General features: G+C 46.1%; 1 protein-coding gene across 1 annotated transcript in view; it reads right to left on the bottom strand.

The window, feature by feature from the left end:
* The window catches only part of HERPUD2 (HERPUD family member 2), a 54,935-nt gene that overhangs the window by 17,044 nt on the left and 17,428 nt on the right, over nucleotides 1-20,463 (bottom strand). Inside the window, exons 3-6 of the mRNA XM_075315135.1 lie at nucleotides 16,839-16,916; nucleotides 6,933-7,046; nucleotides 3,229-3,389; nucleotides 3,016-3,135 (exon numbers count right to left, since the gene is read on the bottom strand). Coding sequence (XP_075171250.1) covers nucleotides 3,016-3,135; nucleotides 3,229-3,389; nucleotides 6,933-7,046; nucleotides 16,839-16,916 — 473 coding nt within the window. The remainder of the gene's footprint in view (nucleotides 1-3,015; nucleotides 3,136-3,228; nucleotides 3,390-6,932; nucleotides 7,047-16,838; nucleotides 16,917-20,463) is intronic.

Below are 20,463 nucleotides of genomic sequence, written 5' to 3'. Positions count from 1 at the left end.
GCTTTAAATGAGATTTAATGATTATTTTACTGAAAGGAGTGGTCTTCTTTTCAATGTCCATATTGTGCCCAATACAATATTAAAAAAATAAAATTATTTACACCAAGGACCAGAGCTCCTCTTATACTCTGAGCACTGTCTTCTGGCGATCTCATGACATTGTCACTTGAGTGCTGCAGTATTTTCAGTGGTGGCTGATGGTCTTCAATATTAACAGGCTGTAGCACTCAATTTTATTTCTATCGATATATGTAGTGAAGAGATTGTCATGGGACATCGCACGGAGCAGCTCCAGTGTAAGAGGCACATTCGATTTTATTTTAATAGGCACAATAAGGACATTGGAAATGAACATAAAAAGGAACACTTTATACATGACAAAGAAATGAACAAAGTGAGAATTCCTAACAGCACAGAAGGAGAGCTACCTGCGCAAGCCATAACATCAAACCCATTACATTTTCATCATATAATGCTGAAAAGATCAACTTTTAAATCACAAAGATGACCTTTGTAAAGATGATCATTGCTTCGCGGCACAAAAGGTTAAAAGTAAATCTTCATCTCTGGTCCTCTGTGGGGCCAGCAAGGAACAAAGTCCCCCTCATCACTAAAAATCTGCTGTACTTTCTTAGAGGCCTAAAACACACTTCCGCAAAAAAAACGTACGTGTCTTTCGGGTCAGTGTTCCGTTTTTTAGGGGAGTTTCTCCGGTACGTATGGCATCCGTGTGATGGCGTATGCAAGCCGTGTGTGCGTGTGGAATGTCCGTATTGACATAAAATACGTACGTGTGCTGTCCGTTTTTAAAGGCCCGCATTCTTACCCAATTAACGATTTCAATCATTCATCATGAGATCCTGGTGTTTGCTTTCAAATGACCTGATAGATTGGAAACAAGTGTTGGAAACAAGTGTTGCAGATTTTGTGATGAAAAACGGACACGGACTATACGTGCTGAACACGGACATACTCCGTGTGCGGTCCGTGCAGGCACGGACCCATAGACTAAAGCGGGTCCGTGCCTGCGTGCCAAAAACGGACATGTCGTCAGTGTAGAAAAGCGCACACACGTACTTACCGCACGGACACACGTTCCGTGTGATTTTACGTGTGTGTGCCATCTACCATTGAATAACATGGGTCTCCGTGCCTCCGGTACGTGCAAATATGTACCGCACACGTACAAAAAATACGGAAGTGTGTTGCGGGTCAGAAGGTGTATTAGATCACATCATATATCTTCCACCCAGGGACCCTTAAATATATACGATAACCCATCATTCCCAGCAGGTGCACACAGGCAGGTTTTCCTACACAAACCAAATGCCGATCACCCGATTATATCCAACTTTAGATCCCAAACAGGGGGGATATGAAGACTTTTTCCTACGGGAAAAGCCTCCATGGACACTTTGTTCCTTCATAGGCAAATAGGTAGATTTATCAGATCCCTGCCGCGCCAAGCTGTTTTTCGCCCGCATACCGCATTTGAGAACCTGTGTCTCCAACAGGACCCTCCAGACCATACTGTGTCGTTGCTGTATAACATGCTTCGGGAGGATATGCCTGGGGCAAGCAGCGATAATCCTCCCTTCTTGACTAGATGGGAACAGGACTTCGGCAGAAGCTTCTCTGCGGAGGAGTGTGCCAAAATATCAGTTTACTCATAAGTCCTCCCCTTGTACAGTGTCAAAGGACAGGAATTACAAGGTACTGTCTAGATGGTACAGGTGCCCCGCGGCCATCAGCGCCATGTTTCCTCTGGGCTTGGACATATGCTAAAAATGCCTAAATGAAAAGGCCACATATCTGCACGTGAGGTGGTCATGTCCGCCAATAAAACTTTTTTGGGACGGAGCCATAAAGCTAGCCAACAAACTATCTTAACTTCCTGTGGCATCGACACCGGAAATGGCAGTGCTATCCCTAGGGGAGTTCTCTGTCTCCAGGTAAAAGAAGGGCTTACTTAGACATACACTGTCTGCGGCTAGGAGGCTGATCCCGAGGTACTGGAGACAGGAGAAGTCTCCATCACGTGCTGAACTGGTGTTGGAAATGAACAACATATTCAGGATCAAAGATTTGACAGGCCAGACCTCTGGTAGGTCTGACAAGGTATATGATATGTGGTCACCCTGGATTATGTTCCGGGACTCCCAGGACATAGCTGAGTGGCTGCACTCATAGGTCGGATAGCTTGACTCTCCTCGTCAGTAGAGCCCTTTACTCTTTCAGAAGGTCTTGTGTTGGGATGGTCATCTGGTCGAGACTCTTTCCTTTTTTTTTTTTTTTTCTCCCTTTTCTCTCTCTCCCTTTACCTCTCTACACTTTCCCTTCAGTTTTTCTTTCCCTTCCCTTTTTTTTGCTTTTTCTGTGTCTAATAATGTGTTTTTTGTATAAAGCTCTACAAGTTTAGCACGGAACGGTTTATGTGGAAGTCTTCTAATATTTGGATATGGACATTCAGTGCGAATAAAGACACTTGTTAAAATTTTTATATAAAAAGGAGAGTATTGTTTCTCTCCTTGTTAATTGTTCATAGAGGTCCATAAATGTTTCATGATTTGGAGATGCCTTTTTCAAATGAATAAAATTTTTTTTTTTTTTGTAAATCAAATCAGCAAATATTCAGATGAAAAAGTTTAAACTATGCATTACGTTTTTAACCTGCATGGACACATATCCCTTTGTTGTGCTCAATTCCTCCATAAAACATTAAGCCTCATTAAAAATGCTACCTGTTATGCCCACTGGGCGAGGAGGGGAGGTCTCTGTTACCCAAATCTGAGATGTCATGAAGCGGGATGTAGAGCGCTGCTCTAACATAACCAACACTGTGAAGCTTTGTTCTCTAATCATTTACCACAATTATTATTTTTATTCACATCTTCCAAGTGAATTTAAGTACTAAAGTGCTTGCATCTAACTTTAGGTACAGAAAAAAAGGGGGGTTACATGTTAACAGAACTATGTTATTCAAGATGACCCAAAAATAAGAGAACATCAACTTACTACTGCATGTAGTATTGTCGTGCATATATCTGTTGCCACCACATCATCTGTAAGGGGGTGAAGGCCGAATAAACAGGAAACCCAGCTGGTGGCGCTTGTGCAGGGAGGTTATCTACAGAGCTATGGATTAAAAATAAAAAAAAAAAAAGTCAAAGTAAAAAAAAAAACCATTTAGTTAGTGAAAACGCATTTGTATCACTAAATCATACTTACGGTTGTCTGTTGTATTGAAATGAGTGGTTGTGCATGGCATCCGTATACGTAGGAGGACTGGGGCGATGTCTTAAGTTTGCCTCACTTCTAGAATTTGATGCTGTGGATGACATATCGCGGCTTGTAGATGCGGAGAGAGATGATCCTGAGTGTTCTGAATTCTGAAATACAGGACAGATAATGTACCTATCTGGATTCAGCCAGCCAGATATAACAAGGAAATAAAAAAAAAAAAAAAAAAAGGAAAAAGAAAGAATAAAGGATAAGCAGGACCGTTACACTTACCGAGTCTCCTGCTCCGGGGCCGCTTTTTACCCACATGCATATTCACTGCTTCCCACACCCACCGGCAGTTCCAGCATCTGTGATTGGTTGCTGCAGACCCTAGCCATGTGCTTACCTTGGCTGTGTATCAAAATAAGAGGGACTCCATGTGGCTATAAAACAAAAACTCAGTTCCAACATAAACCACACGAGGTCCCACAATGATTTCGGCTCTGCTACATACTGACGTTACAGCGTGCCGACACTGAATATGTCCGCACATTGTGAGGTTCAGGCAGAGACTGACTCAGCTGCAGCTGTGAGCCATGACTTCACTCAGTTTATGTGCGGTCACAGCTTGAGGTTCCTACAGTACCCAGCCTGTGACCGCAGCCAAACTGACCTCAGGTGACCTAATTAAACTCAGTGACCTCACCTCAGGTGAACCAAATTCACAGACCTACATCTCCTGGCAAAAAAACATGCAGTTTTCTGCCAAGAGCTGCAGATTTGGTGCAGAAATATGATGTATAAATTTCAGCACCAAATCTGCATCTCTTAGCAAAACAAAAACACATGCCTTTTTGGTGCGGCTTTCTGCCAGGAGATGCAAATTTGGTGATGAAATCTAGTGCACTTCCTGGCAGAAAACCACAAACTGCTTCAAAAATCGGTTTTGTGGGTGGTTTTTTGCCAAGAGATGCAGATTTTGTACTGAAGTTTATACACCATATTCCTGCACCAAAGCTGCATCCCCTGGCAAAAAAAAAAAATAAAATATCACGTCATGTTTTGATATGTTTTTGCCAGACAATGCAGATTTGGTGCAGGAATATGCTGTATAAATTTTATCACCAAATCTCTTATAAAAAAAAAAAAAAAAAAAACACAACAAAAACAACAAGGTCTTCTGCCAGGAGATGCAGGTCTGCGGAACTCCATTCACCTGAAGTGAGGTAACTGAGTTTAATGAGGTCACTTATGGTCATAGGTGGGGTACTGTAGGAACCTCCAGCTATGACCGCAGATAAACTTAAGTGACGTTACTGCTCACAGCGGCGGCTAAGTCAGTCTCTGCCTTAAGACCACAGCATGCGGACATGTTCTGTGCCCGCACGCTGTGACTTCAGTATGTAAATAGCAGATCCAGATTGTCGTGGGAACTTGTGTATATAACGTTGGAACTGGGTGCTTGGGGTTAATAAAAAGGGTGAAAGGGTGGGTTTTTTGTATTTTTATTTCAAAAATGATTTTTTCAGCGTTTGTGTTTATTTCTTTTCACTTACAGATAAGTAATGGGAGGGGATCTCAGACGCCTCCCACTATTAATCCAGGGCTTTGTGACAGCTGTCAATAACCCCTCATATTACCCCGATTGCCACTGCACTAGGGCTATCGGGATGAGCCTGGTAAAGTAAAGTGCCAGGATTGTTGCATCTAATGGATGTGACAATTCTAGGCAGCTACTGGTTGCTAGATTTTAGGCTGGCCGGAAGGGTGGGGGAGGGGGGGGAATAATCAAGGGTCTCCCCAGACAGAGAATGCCAGTCCCCAGCTGTATGGCTTTATCATAACAGAGTATCAAAATTTTGTGGGACCGCACACCTGTTTTAAATTTATTTAAATAATGAAAAAAAGCTCTATGGGGTCCCTCTCATTTTAATACACAGCCAACATAACCACAAAGCTGGGGGCTGCAGCCGTATGCTTTATCTGTGCTGGATGCCATAATATGGGGTGATCCTAAGCCAATTTTCTTATATATATATATATATATATATATATATATATATATATATATATATATATATATATATATATATATATATATATATATATATATATATATATATATATATATATATATATATATATATATATATATATATATATATATATATATATATATATATATATATATATATATATAATTACACCACCATAGGGCCACAGACAGCATGTGTAATTCCATGCAGTCAGACATGCTGTCTCATAGGGTGGGGGGAGCGGTCAGACTGCAACCAGAGACATGGGGACTGCCGGTGGGCGGGGGAAGCGGTAAATATGTATGGTATGAGGGTAATGACCGGCCTCGGATGCAGCGTTACAGCCATGCGGGAGATTCAGTATAAGGCCTAAGACACACGGCGTGAAAATCAGAGTGAGTGGAATGCGATAAAACATCGCATTCCACTGGGACCAATATTGCTCTATGTGCCAGCACCCATGAGCGATTATTTTCTCAGCCCTTATCGGACCGAGAAAACAATCGCAGCATGCTGCGAGTGTAATGCGATAGTTGTTTCTCTCGCACCCATTCAAGTCTATGGGGTGAGAGAAAAATTGCACTACACTCGCAGTACACCAGTGTACTGGGAGTGCAGGGCAAGAATGGCAATAGCCAGCTACGGAGGAGAGAGGGAGATAAATCCCTATCTCCCCTCTGCAGCGCCAGCCCGCCCCTCTTCAGAGCGGACCTGCCCCCCGCAGCTGTGGTCCGATCGCATGATCGGATGTGAGTCGCAGTGACACTCATAAGACAGTCGGCTCTCGCTGTGCTGCCAGCGTGAGCAGAGTGTCATGCGAGGATCGCAGTAGTCCCCCGTGTGGACCCGGCCTAACACACGTCTGCTCTAAACGCCCTAGCCCTTTCTACCATTTTAAAGAGCATGATTCGGGTCCCCATAAACTTATGGGAGTCAGCGTCCAGGCAGAAATCTGGTATTCGTTTTGGTCCCAAACTGGGGTGCGTTTTTTTTTATTTTTTTTTTGTTTTGTTTTTTTCTTTTAAAAGTCCGGCTGGACCCGCTGGTTCCGGATATCTGCAAGTTCGCCCATCACTATTAATGACCCATCATATGTGATTTAGTACCCATAACTCATTCTTGTTCAAGAAAGGCATCCAGACACCTTTTAGAATTTTTGTAATCAACTAATAAAGCATTTGCTAGCATAAGGTTTCATAAATAATATTGTGTCTCTCTCTCTCTTTATCTATATCTATATACATAACACCCAATTCATTTTATGCCTGCAAGTGGGAGGCTCCATCCTATTTATCTCCTCAGGTCTTGTAATATAATAGTTATCCCATTCTTTCCTCTGTTGCATCATCACTCAATGATACCAGTCATAGATATGCAGAGTTCCAAACCTCCTCTGGAATTTTCACCACCACAAACTGTGCACTGGGAGCTACAAGCTTAACATCACCAAGCACAATGCCAAGCAGCAAATAGAGTGGTATAAATATACATTCACCATACCAAGGGGTGCTGCCCCACTTACATCAAGCTAACATCTGGATGCAATGTTATCTGTACACACATGGCATATAAAGCAAGAAATTCAGCCGTTTTCCTAAAACTGTTGAGTCAAATCCCTCCTATGGTGCAGGATCAATGACAATGACAGGTTTTCGAGCCTATCCACCAACTTACTGATCTACTGCTGGTGTTTTCAGCTGTAGTGCTCGCTCTGCTGGTGCTTGGCTTAGGGGAATTTGGTGGGGTCCTGGAGGCACATACTAAATGAACCATATGATATTCATCTTGCTGAAAATAGAATAAAAAGAATAAATGGTCACCAATCTGCATAGTGCTAAGAGATATCTAAACACAAAGTTTGGATCTTAAAAATGATGGTGGTGGTAGTAGGGAATTCTAGGTTCTACATACCATTCAGAATATGGACAGGTAGGCATATTGTACTGATGTCTACAGGGATGCTATGCTGGCCTCTGCATGCAAACATGAATGATAATGTGAACCAAACTGGAATACAACAGCGAATAACGAAATAAAATGAAAATGTTATAGCTCGGGTCGTTCTGTACGCAGCGATACCAAATCATGTGTACTTTGTTTTAAAGCAAAGACTAGTTTTAGTGGCAAAATGGGTTTTCGTAATTTGTTTGCACTTGGTTTTCTAAAATACTTTCCTTTTTTTTAACTTTTTAACTTAGTCCCATAGTGGAAAATTAATATTTTTTAGTTTGATCTCTGGCCTCATGCACCGATGTGCTCATGTACAAAAAGTTGAGGAAACCTGTCGGTTGTACACAAAACGTAGCCTGTTAGACCCTGCTTACAGTAGGATCTAATAGGCCACCATACCATGGGGTCATCAGCTGAGCTGATCCTGTCAAAGGGGATCTTTTAACCACCTAAATACCACAGCGGTATTTAAGGGGTTTATCAGTCCCAATCTGTTCCAAAACCACTTGGGGCTGATGCCCACGGGAGTCAGATGGCATTTACAGTTGGCAGTAGGTCTTTCTGATTAGAGAGGGGGGTGAAATATTGAAGGGAGACTAAAAAGAGAATTTTGTTTACTTACCGTAAATTCTTTTTCTTATAGTTCCGTATTGGGAGACCCAGACCATGCGTGTATAGCTTCTGCCTCCGGAGGACACAAAAAGTACTACACTAAAAGTGTAGCTCCTCCCTCCGAGCATATACACCCCCTGGAGAACCAGATCTAGCCAGTTTAGTGCAAAAGCTGAAGGAGAATAGCCACCCACAAGTAAAAACAGAGCAAGAACCGGAACAACCGGAGACTCTGTCCACGACAACAGCCGGTGATAACACGCGGAACAAGAAACTGCCAACAGGCAACAGGGAGGGTGCTGGGTCTCCCAATACGGAACTATAAGAAAAAGAATTTACGGTAAGTAAACAAAATTCTCTTTTTCTTCATCGTTCCTATGGGAGACCCAGACATTGGGACGTCTCAAAGCAGTCCATGGGTGGGAATAAACAGAAAAAAACTAAGAAGTAGGCGAAGCCTAACTTCACAAATGGGTGACAGCCGCCTGAAGGATGCGTCTGCCCAAGCTCGCATCTGCCGAAGCATGAGCATGCACTTGGTAGTGCTTTGAAAAAGGTATGCAGGCTAGTCCAAGTGACAGCCTGACAGACTTGCCGAGCCATAGCCTGGTGCCTGAAAGCCCAACAGGCACCGACAGCTCTGGTCGAGTGTGCCTTGATCCCCAGCGGGGGAGGCACCTGGGTGCTCTGGTAGGCATCGGATATGGCCGACCTAAGCCAACGAGCTAGGGTCGGTTTAGAAGCCGAGAGGCCCTTACGCCGACCTGTGGTTAGCACAAAAAGAGAGGTGCACCGCCTAAGAGCAGCGGTGCGAGACACAGATCCGGAGAGCCCGCACCAGATCCAGAGTATGCAACGCTTTTTCAAAGCGATGAACAGGAGCCGGACAAAAAGGAAGGCAGGGAAATATCCTGGTTAAGGTGGAAAGGAGAAACCACCTTAGGAAGAAAGTCCGGAGTCGAACGGAGAACCACCTTGTCTTGATGAAAAACCAAAAAAGGTGACTCCAAAGAGAGCGCAGCTAAATCAGAGACTCTCCTGAGGGAAGTTATGGCCACTAGAAAAACCACTTTCTGTGAAAGACGAAACAAAGCAACCTCCCTAAGAGGCTCAAAGGGGGGTTTCTGCAAAACCGTGAGAACCAAATTGAGGTCCCAGGGATCCAAGGGCCGCCGGTAAGGCGGAATGATGTGAGACGCGCCCTGCAAGAAGGTGCGGACCTGAGCCAGCCGGGCGATACGCCGCTGGAACAGCACTGACAGAGCCGAGACTTGTCCCTTGAGAGAGTTGAGGGACAGTCCCAGCTGCAGACCGGACTGTAGAAAGGACAGAAGGGTCGGCAAGGAAAAAGGCCAAGGAGGATGGCCGGAAGAGCGACACCAGGACAGGAAAATTTTCCAAGTCCTGTGATAGATCTTGGCAGAGGAAGACTTACGGGCCCGAGTCATAGTGGAGATGACTTCAGGGGGGATACCAGAAGCCGTCAAGATCCAGGACTCAAGAGCCACGCCGTCAATCTGAGAGCCGCAGAAAAACGGACCTTGTGAGACAAGGTCTGGACGGTCCGGAAGATGCCACGGCACCTCTACGGACAGATGGAGCAGGTCTGGGTACCAAGCTCGCCTGGGCCAGTCCGGATCAATGAGGATGACTCGACGGCCCTCCATTCTGATCTTGCGCAGAACTCTGGGCAAGAGAGCTAGAGGGGGGGGGAAAACACGTAGGACAGACGAAACTGGGACCAGTCTTGAACCAGAGCATCCGCGGCGAATGCCTGAGGATCGTGGGAGCGAGCCACGTAAACCGGAACCTTGTTGTTGTGACGGGATGCCATTAGGTCCACGTCCGGAGTGCCCCACTTGCGGCAGATTGACTGAAACACTGCCGGATGCAGGGACCACTCGCCACTGTCCACGGTTTGACGGCTGAGATAATCTGCCTTCCAGTTTTCCACGCCTGGGATGTGGACTGCGGATATGGTGGACTTTGAGTCCTCCGCCCATTGAAGGATGTGTTGTACCTCCAACATTGCCAGGCGGCTGCGTGTCCCGCCTTGGTGATTGATGTAGGCCACCGCTGCCGCGTTGTCCGACTGGACTCGGATGTGCTTGCCCGCCAATAGGTGGTGAAAAGCTAGGAGAGCCAAAAGCACAGCTCTGGTTTCCAGCACATTGATCGAGAGGGCTGACTCGGACGGAGTCCAAGTGCCCTGTGCTCGGTGGTGGAGACATACCACTCCCCAGCCGGATAGACTGGCATCCGTGGTGAGGATCACCCAGGACGGGGCCAGGAAGGAGCGTCCCTGAGACAGAGAGAGGGGCCGAAGCCACCACTGAAGAGAGCTCCTGGTCTGTGGCGACAGAGCCACTAACCTGTGCAAGGAGGAAGGCCGCTTGTCCCAACAGCGGAGAATGTCCAGCTGCAGAGGACGCAGATGGAACTGGGCAAAGGGAACAGCCTCCATTGACGCCACCATCTGACCCAGCACCTGTATCAGGTGCCTGATGGAATAACGGCGGGGCCTCAGCAGAGAGCGCACCGCCAGTTGGAGGGACTGCTGTTTGATTAAGGGCAACTTCACAAGTGCCGGCAGAGTCTCGAACTGCATCCCTAGGTACGTGAGCCTCTGAGTCAGAGTCAGAGTGGATTTGGGCAGATTGACAAGCCACCGGAATTGGGCTAGAGTGGCGAGAGTGAGCGAGACACTCCGCTGACAGTCTGCGCTGGATGAAGCCTTGACTAGAAGGTCATCCAGGTAAGGAATCACTGCCAACCCCTGGAGGTGCAGAACCGCAACCACTGCTGCCATGACCTTGGTGAATACCCGAGGGGCCGTGGCTAACCCGAAGGGAAGAGCCACGAATTGGAAATGTTCCTCTCTGATTGCAAAACGTAGCCAACGCTGGTGTGAAACTGCAATTGGCACATGCAGATAGGCATCTCTGATGTCGATGGATGCCAGGAAATCCCCTTGGGTCATTGAGGCAGTGACTGACCGCAGAGACTCCATGCGAAAATGCCGCACCTGAACATGCTTGTTGAGAAGCTTGAGATCCAGGATGGGCCGGAAGGAACCGTCCTTTTTGGGGACTAGGAAGAGATTTGAGTAGAAACCTCTGAACCGTTCTCGGGCGGGAACCGGTACAATTACTCCGTTGGCCTGCAAGGATGCCACGGCCTGAGAGAAGGCGGCGGCCTTGGAGCAGGGGGGAGTTGACAGAAAAAATCTGTCTGGCGGGTTGGAAGAGAATTCCATCCTGTAGCCGTGGGAGATGATATCCCGCACCCACTGATCGGAGACGTGTTGAAACCACGCGTCGCCAAAGTGGGACGTTGCTGGCGCGGACAGATAGTCAAGAGGAGGCTGCCTTAGTGGCAGCAGCTCCTGCGGTCTTCTGTGGACGCGCTTTTGTGCGCCAGTTGGATTTTTGGTCCTTGGTTGAGTTAGTGGACGAGGCCAAGGGCTTAGAGGACGACCAGTTGGAGGAACGAAAGGAACGAAACCTCGACTGATTCCTACCCTGGACAGGTTTCCTGGTTTTGGTTTGTGGCATGGAAGTACTCTTCCCGCCAGTAGCTTCCTTAATGATTTCATCCAGCTGTTCACCGAACAGCTGGGACCCAGCAAATGGGAGTCCAGCAAGGTACTTTGAAGAAGCATCTGCCTTCCACTCTCGAAGCCACAAGATCCTGCGGATAGCGAGGGAATTAGCCGAAGCCACCGCAGTGCGGTGAGAAGCCTCCAGCATGGCAGACATGGCATAGGATGAAAAAGCTGAAGCTTGGGAAGTTAAGGTAACCATTTCGGGCATAGATTCCCTGGCGAGGGAATGCATCTCCTCTAGAGAAGCAGAGATGGCTTTGAAAGCCCACACTGCTGCAAAAGTCAGGGAGAACGAGGCCCCTGCCGCCTCATATACAGATTTGGCCAGAAGGTCAACCTGGCGGTCAGTGGAATCCTTAAGAGAGGTGCCATCAGCCACTGATACAACGGTCCGGGCTGAGAGTCTAGACACCGGGGGGGGGGGGTCTACCTTGGGTGAATGAGCCCACTCCTTGACCACCTCAGGTGGAAAGGGAAAGCGGTCATCAGAACCACGCTTTGGGAAGAGTTTGTCAGGACAGGCCCTAGGCTTGGTCACAGCGGCCTGAAAACTGGAGTGGTTAAAGAACACACTCTTTGTCCTCTTAGGCGAGGTAAACTGGTGCTTTTCTGCCAGAGAGGGTTGTTCCTCTGATACTGTCGGATTGAGATCCAGTACAGAATTAATGGACGCAATCAAATCACTAACATCTGAGTCACTTTCGGACAGATCAATGGGGCACATGGAGTTAGCCTCCGAGCCCCCTGTAAAGGCATCCTCCTCGTCCTGCGAGTCAGCTTCTGAAACAGAGCCGCGGGACGAGGAAGGAGAGGGAGCCCTGCGTCTCCTCTTAGGAGGACGGGGTCTGGGACCAGATGATGAATCCTCTGGGAGCTCCAGTCCTGAGAGAGCCCTAGCAGCAGAGGCACCCTGTGAAGGGGGCTGATGCATGTTCAGCAAAGTCCTGGACAGCTGTCCCATGGAGTCGGCAAAAGACTGGGAGATAGACCTAGATAAGGATTCTACCCAAGCCGGGGGTTCAGCCACAGGAGCCGGAGCAGCCGGAGAGACCACTGGGGGTGCGATTCCAGGCTGAGGCATCGTCAGGTTAGAGCAGGCATCACAATGTGGATAGGTGCTTACATGCAGTGCATACTGAATACAGCTTTGGAGCCTTGCTACTCGTGTGAGACATGCTGCTGGAGTGGGGGCTCTGCCAGAATGACCCCCAGAGAGTATATACAGAGGTCCACAACCAGAGGTTGTGGCTTACCAGACCGCTGGAGCGGTGTTGTGTGCCCTCCAGATACCGAAGCCCGGACCCCCAAGCACCTCAGCAGGGATGCTGCAGACCAGTGCTGATCGCAGGGAAAACGCAGAGAAAATGGCCGCCGGAGCGAAGAGAGGGGGCGGGACTTACTCTGGGGAGCGGGATCTGGAGGGCCATAGAGACTTACAGGGGAGGAGACATGTACTTAGTGAGGAGTGTCCCTCCCCTGTGCAGAACGGCCGTCGGGCGGAGCCGCGCTGTCCCTCTGCATGAATGACATGCGAGGGCAGTGAAACCGAAAGTAGGCCTCCGGCGAAGCCGGGGCCTAAATTTGAGCGGTGCGGCCGGCGCGCAGGCACCATCGGCGCGGTTCTCAGGCGACAGCCAGAGAACCCGCCGGAAATGTCATAAAACTCACTCAGCACACTCTCCCACAACAATAAAGTACAGGGACCCCCAATATATAAACGTCTCAGGTACTTAGCTTGCTGAGACGCAGGGTTCCAAGTCCCTGGGGATGAGTGCTCCGGTCCAGCAGGATCCTGAAGGGCTGCGGATGGAGACCGGTCTCCTGCCAAGCATGGAGAACCGTGCTGGCTCCCACTTCAAGCCAGAGCCCAGGAGGGATGGTGAAGGAGCACGGCATGTAAGGCTCCAGCCTTGGAATCAACCTTAACAGCACCGCCGACACAGTGGGGTGAGAAGGGACATGCCGGGGGTCCATGCTTGGACCCGCTTTTCTTCAAACTCTTTCCAAAAATAAAAAAATCAGATGAGAATGCATGTGTGGATGTATGCCTCCTGAACACAAAGCGATAAACTGGCTAGATCTGGTTCTCCAGGGGGGTGTATAAGCTCAGAGGGAGGAGCTACACTTTTGAGTGTAGTACTTTGTGTGTCCTCCGGAGGCAGAAGCTATACACCCATTGTCTGGGTCTCCCATAAGAACGATAAAGAAATAGGAAATCTTTCTTATGTACTGCACTTTAAAGGCAGTCTGTCACCAGGCTTTTGCCACCTAATCTGCGAGCAGCATAATGAAGAGAAACCAATTTCATCCATGTGTCACTTACTACGCTGCATAGTGTAGCTTTTATAAAATCACTGCTTAAATCAGCAGTAGATCATTAAGGTACAGTCACACTAAGCAACATCGCTAGCAACATCGCTGCTGAGGCACAACTTGCTAGCGATGTCGCTGTGTGTGACATCCAGCAACAACCTGGCCCCTGCTGTGAGGTCGTTGGTTGTTGCTGAATGTCCTGGACCATCTTTTAGTTGTTGCTCTCCCGCTGTGAAGCACACATCGCTGTGTGTGACAGCGACAGAGCAACAACTAAATGTGCAGGCAGCAGGAGCCGGCTTCTGCGGACGCTGGTAACCACGGTAAACATTGGGTAACCAAGAAGCCCTTCCCTCGGGTAACCAAGGGAAGGGCTTCTTGGTTACCCGATGTTTACCGTGGTTACCAGTGTCCGCAGAAGCCGACTCCCTGCTTCCTGCACACGTAGCAGAGTACACATCGGATAATTAACCCGATGTGTACTGTGGCTAGGTGTGCAGGGAGCCAGCGCTAAGCGGTGTGCGCTGGTAACCAAGGTAAATATAGGGTTGGTTACCCGATATTTACCTTAGTTACCAAGCGCAGCATGCTTCCACGTGTAGCGATGCTCCAGCGATCCCTGCCAGGTCAGGTTGCTGGTGGGATCGCTGGAGCGTCGCTAAGTGTGACATCTCACCAGCGACCTCCTAGCAAATTACCAGCGATCCCCATCAGGTTGTATCGTTGTTGGGATCGCTGGTAAGTTGTTTAGTGTGACTGGGCCTTTAGAGGACTACTTGGCGTGCTGCCAGGTAGTCCAGAGTATTCATGAGCTCTGTATAACTGCTAGATCTACAGCAGAGAAAACAGAGATATGATCAAAATGACAGCAAACAGCTCCTCAAGTGACATCACTGGAATCGGGGTCTGTCTCTGTCTACTCTCAAATACGGGAGCAAAAACCTGGTGACAGATTCCCTTTAAATTCCATAGATTCAGTGAGGCATGTTTCTTCATAAGGATAACAGACAGTTTGAATATGAAGCAATGTTAACCTTAGCATTTTGGAGAAGATTTCCCAAACTCTAATCCACAGCTCATTTTCCACACAGACCACAGGGGCATTGTGTGTGTGTGTGTGTGTGTGTGTGTGTGTGTGTGTGTGTGTACTACTTAGTCAGCCACCAATTGTGCAAGTTCTCCTATTTAAAAAGATGAGAGAGGCCTGTAATTGACATCATAGGTAGACCACAACTAAGAGACAAACTGAGAAAACAAATCCAGAAAATCATCTTGTCTGATTTGGAAAGTTTTTTTGCAAATTATGGTGGAAAATACGTAATTACTTACCGGTAATGTGTTTTTTCTGAACCCATGACGGCACCACGTAAGGGTGCCGTCATGGGTGCTGGAAAAATAAGTATTTAGTCACCTAAAAACATGCAAGATTTCTGGCTCTCACAGACCTATAACTTCTTCCTTTAGAGGCTCCTGTGTCTTACACTTATTACCTGTAGTAATGGCACCTGTTTGAACTTGTTATCAGTATAAAAGACACCTGTCCACAACCTCAAACAGTCACACTCCAAACTCCACTATGGTATAGACCAAAGAGCTATCGAAGGACACCAGAAAAAAAAAAAAAATTGCAGCCCTGCACCAGGCTGGGAAGACTGAATCTGTAATAGGCAAGCAGCTTGGTGTAATGAAATCAACTGTGGGAGCAATAAAAAGAAAATGGAAGATTTAAGACCACTGATAATCTCCCTTGATCTGGGCCTCCACGCAAGATCTAACCCCGTGGTGTCAAAATGATTACAAGAACGGTGAGCAAAAATCCCAGAACCACACGGGGGGGGGACCTAGTGAATGACCTGCATAGAGCTGGGACCACCTTAAAGACTACCATCAATAACACACTACGCCGCCAGGGACTCAGATCCTGCAGTGCCAGACGTGTCCCCATGCTTGAGCCAGTACATATTCGGGCCCGTCTGAAGTTTGCTAGAGAGCATTTGGATTATCCAGAAGAGTATTGGGAGAATGTCATATGGTCTGATGAAACCAAAAGTACAACTGTTTGGTATAAAACACAAATCGTCGTGTTTGGAGTAGACAGAATGCTGAGTTGCATCCAAAGAACACCATACCTACTGAGAAGCATGGGGGTGGCAACATCATGCTTTGGGGCTGTTTCTCAGCAAAGGGACCAGGGCAACTGATCCATGTACATGAAAGAATGAATGGGGCCATGCATCGTGAGATTTTGAATGCAAACCTCCTTCCATCAGCAAGGGCATTGAAGATGAAACGTGGCTGGGTCTTTCAGCATGATAGTGATCTCAAACACACCACCAGGGCAATGAAGGAGTGGCTTCGTAAGGAACATATGAAGGTCCTGGAGTGGCCCAGCAAGTCTCCAGATCTCAACCCCATAGAAAACCTTTGGGGGGAGTTGAAAGTCCGTATTGCCCAGCGACAGGCCTAAAACATCACTGCTCTAGAGGAGATCTGCATGGAGGAATGGGCCAACATACCACCAACAGTGTGTGCCAACCGTGTGAACACTTACAGAAAACATTGGACCTTTGTCATTGCCAACAAAGGATATAAAACAAAATACTGAGATGAACTTTTGTTATTGACCCAATACTTATTTTCCACCATAATTTGCAAAAAAAATCTTGCCAAATCAGACAAGGTGATTTTCTGGATTTATTTTCTCATTTTGTCTCTCAAAGTTGTGGGCTACCTATGATGTCAATTACAGGCCTCTCTCATCTTTATAAGTGGGAGAACTTGCACAATTGGTGGCTTATTAAATACGGTACTTTTTTCCCCACTGTACCTAAATAAGTCGGCAATCATTAGATTTTGGAGAAGGATCAGACTGGTGATTATGTATATAAAATATACTACTAGTCCCAGGAGGAGTCATTTTTTAAAGTTTTCAATTCCCAAATAAGCACTTGCAAAATACAGATTCAACTAAGAATCAGCCATGACTGTAATGAAATGGTATTTTCGCTGCCATGTTTTAGTAATGGGTCATACATCTCTCAGGAAGCACATTGGAGAAAACAAAAGATAAATGACTGTACAGTAATATTCTCAATACTTACTTTCCTGAGAACGTCTTTCAAACGCAAGTGATCAAGGAGGAGTTTGCCAGAATATACAAGTCGTTGATCCTTGGTTAACTATAGAGAAAATGTTAAATCCAGACTATAGTACAGCAAGACTATAAACACAAGGTATGATTAACAATGTAAGAATTTCACTAGTCATAAAGGTATTTAGCCAAGACCTGTATATAGGAGAAAGCCCTTACAAATGCCATCAATGGGATACTGCCTTCATCAGACAGAAATTACACAGAAATTCCCATCTGCAGATTTTAGAAGAAAGCAGAAAATTGATGTGTTAGTAATTCAAACTGCTGGTGAAACGCTTCATACCCAATATGTGGATACAAACTATGCTAATATTGATGAACCATGAGAGGTGTGGGTCATAAAATAAAACATTCAGCAATGGGGAATTTGGCAAATCACCGGTGTCAGTTGTCTGGCTGTAAAAAGCTACAAATTTCGGCAAAAGCCCTTTTGCAACTTTCAGTCTTATGCCACCGTCACCAGTTTTCAAAAAGTAGGTGGGCTTTCAGCAGAGCATGGGGCAAACTGCAGCCCGGCAGATTTACAGAAATTGGGAAAATCTATGCCAGCATATAGAAGGCGTACATTCTTAAATGCTGTACAGGTGAACCATATCTACAATGACTAGTTTTGAACGCAAAAGGTGCAAGGAGAATCCTACAAACTATTTCAGCGGCCCATAAGTGAACAGAACTAAAGCCAGCTTTACACGCTACAATATCGCTAAAGTGATCTCGTTGGGAGTCACGGAATTTGTAACGCACATCCGGCTGCATTAGCGATGTCGTTGCGTGTGACACCTATGAGCGATTTTGAATAGTCACAAAAACGTTTAAAATCGCTCATCAGTGACATGCCCCCCTAATCTAGATTATCGTTGCTGCTGCACTTACGATGTAGTTAGTCATTCCTGCGGCAGCACACATCGCTATGTGTGACACAGCAGGAACGAGGAGCCTCTCCTTACCTGCGGCCGCCGGCAATGCGGAAGGAAAGAGGTGGGCGGGATGTTACATCCCGCTCATCTCCGCCCCTCCGCTTTGATTCGGCGCCCGCTTAGTGACGTCGCTGTGACGCCGAACGAACCGCCCCCTTAGAAAGGAGGCGGTTCGCCGGTCACAGCGACGTCGCTAGGCAGGTAAGTAGTGTGACGGGTCTGCGCGATTTTGTGCGCCACGGGCAGCGATTTGCCCGTGATGCACAAACGATGGGGGCGGGTACGCACGCTAGCGATATCAGTCACGATTTCGCAGCGTGTAAAGTGGCCTTAAGTCCCCTGTATTCCCTGCTGAGTTACAAAGTGCATGTACTGGGGCAATTTACAAAAATAGGACTTAACATTTGTTAATACATCACCCAGAGTCTTGAAATTGAAGCATATTAGTTTCAGCATTCTTTGACATCATGGTTCCTTATCAGAGTACCACTATTTCAATTCTAAGGAATGAACTGGTGAGGTGTCTAAAGTGCACGCTTCCTGTTCAGTTATGGTTGATCAAGCACACTGCTTAAAAACTCTGCCCAGACTGACATGTTTCGCCATGTCAGTCTTCAAGGGTACTAGGGAAAAGGCGCTGTGGATATAACAGCAGGATCTTTAATTCCTGGATTTTTAACATCATATAGGATTGGTTGAGAGCAGACATAGTCCTTGAACAGGATTCAGACATTCCTACCTACCATAGCTTGGCTAACAAGTCTGCTAGCCGATCAGTTGCTATGGAGTCATCTGACTCTTAAAGCCACTTGATAGCTCTCTTTGCAGTGGTGGGTAGTGAGACAAGCATAAAGTCCTTAGTTTCCCGATACTCTGGCATGCCCTTCACAATATGCCAGAAAGGATTCAAAGTCCAGGTATGAATGAAGAGAAAAATGGAAGATTTTATTAATTAATGCAGTGCGTTTCCCTCCATTTTGGATCTTCATCAAGCATAGAAATCTTTCATCTACAGTGGTACCTCAGTTTTCGCTCTGACATCGGTTATCGTTGGATTCGGTTTTCGTTGATTTTTTTTCCACTAAAAATTTTCCTCGGTTTTCGTTTTTGTCGGTATGCCCATGCCATACTAATAATTTTGCAACAACAAAGGTTGATCCATGCATTCTCCTGCTCTGTGTGACATTGAGTATCACCCCGAGCGTCAGTTTCAAAATGTAAGATAAAATGTATTTATTCTTTACATTCGTGTTTTATATTCATTTCTCATTGTTTTTAGTATTAATCACTATCTTTATTCCTTATAAAATGTGTTATTCATATGTATTTTAGAGTATCTAAACTAATTAATTGGATGTACATTGATTCCTATGGAAATAATTGCTTCAGTTTTAGTCAGTTTCGGTTTTCATTGACCTAAGGTTTATTTCCTCTTCGGGAAGCCATAACTTTTTTTTATTGTTCCGTCAATATAGCCAGACGAGGGCTTCTTTTTGCAGGGAGAGTTGTACTTTTGAATGACACCATTCATTCTACTCTATAATTGTACTAGAAAAATGGGGAGAAAAAAATTCTAAAGTGCGGTGAAATTGCAAAAAGAAGTGCAATTCCGCAATTGTTTATTTTATTTACATTATGCATGTTCACTAAACGGTAAAGCTTTCCCAGCAAGATGATTCCCCAGGTCAGTACCAGTTCGTAGATAAATAACAATTAAAACTATAAATGTTCATTAAGTGGTGAAAAAAAAAATCTGAAATTTGTCAAAAACAAAAAAAAAAAAAAAAAAAAAAAAAACAGAATTGCACTAGTCACCATTTTCCGAGACCTGTAGTGTCCACATTTCTCTGGATCTTGGGCTGTGTGATTACTTATATTTTGCATCCTGAGCTGACATTTTTAATTATACTATTTTGGTGTAGCTACAATGTTGCAGCAACCAAAACAAAAACAAACAAAACGTAATGCTAGCATTTTGATTTCTTTACCACTGAAGGTTCCACAATGATCCCGACTGCTACATCTGAAGTGACAGCGAGCAGACATATAACATGACAGCCCTCTGTGAGCAGGCAGCGAATGAGCTGCAGCGATCAGCAGTGACATCACTCAGATTAGTTGCAGTCACAGCTGGAGGTTCCGACTGTGCTCCACTTGTAACTGCAGGTAACTTCATTAAACTCTAACCTCATCTCAGGTCACCTGAGGTCAAGTTACCTGCGGACACAGGTGGAGGACCATGGGAACCTCCAACTGTGATCGCAACTAACCCGAGTAATGTCACCGCTCATCGCTGCAGCTCAGACATTCTCTGCCTGAAAGATTCCAGTGCTGGAAGGACTGAACTGACATTTCTCATTTATTCTTACATTAAAATAGTTGCGAAATGGTCAGACAGCTAAAACACAGACATCCATGAAATGGGGGTGTGGGGAGAAATGACCGACATAATTCGGCCTATGCCTTAATCATGATTAAGACTATGATTAAGGCATAGGTGTAAACGCATCCGTTGTCCCCCCCTTTCATGGAAGTCTGTTTCTTAGCTGTCTGACCATTTCGCAACTATTTTAATGTAAGAATAAATGAGAAATTTTATAGGACACGTCTTGTTAGTCCGGTCCTTCCAGCGCTGGAATCTCTTGCCTTGTTAGA

This window comes from Anomaloglossus baeobatrachus, chromosome 6, assembly GCF_048569485.1.
Source record: "Anomaloglossus baeobatrachus isolate aAnoBae1 chromosome 6, aAnoBae1.hap1, whole genome shotgun sequence".
Classification (NCBI taxonomy): Eukaryota; Metazoa; Chordata; class Amphibia; order Anura; family Aromobatidae; genus Anomaloglossus; species Anomaloglossus baeobatrachus.
This window is presented reverse-complemented; position numbering and strand designations above follow the sequence as displayed.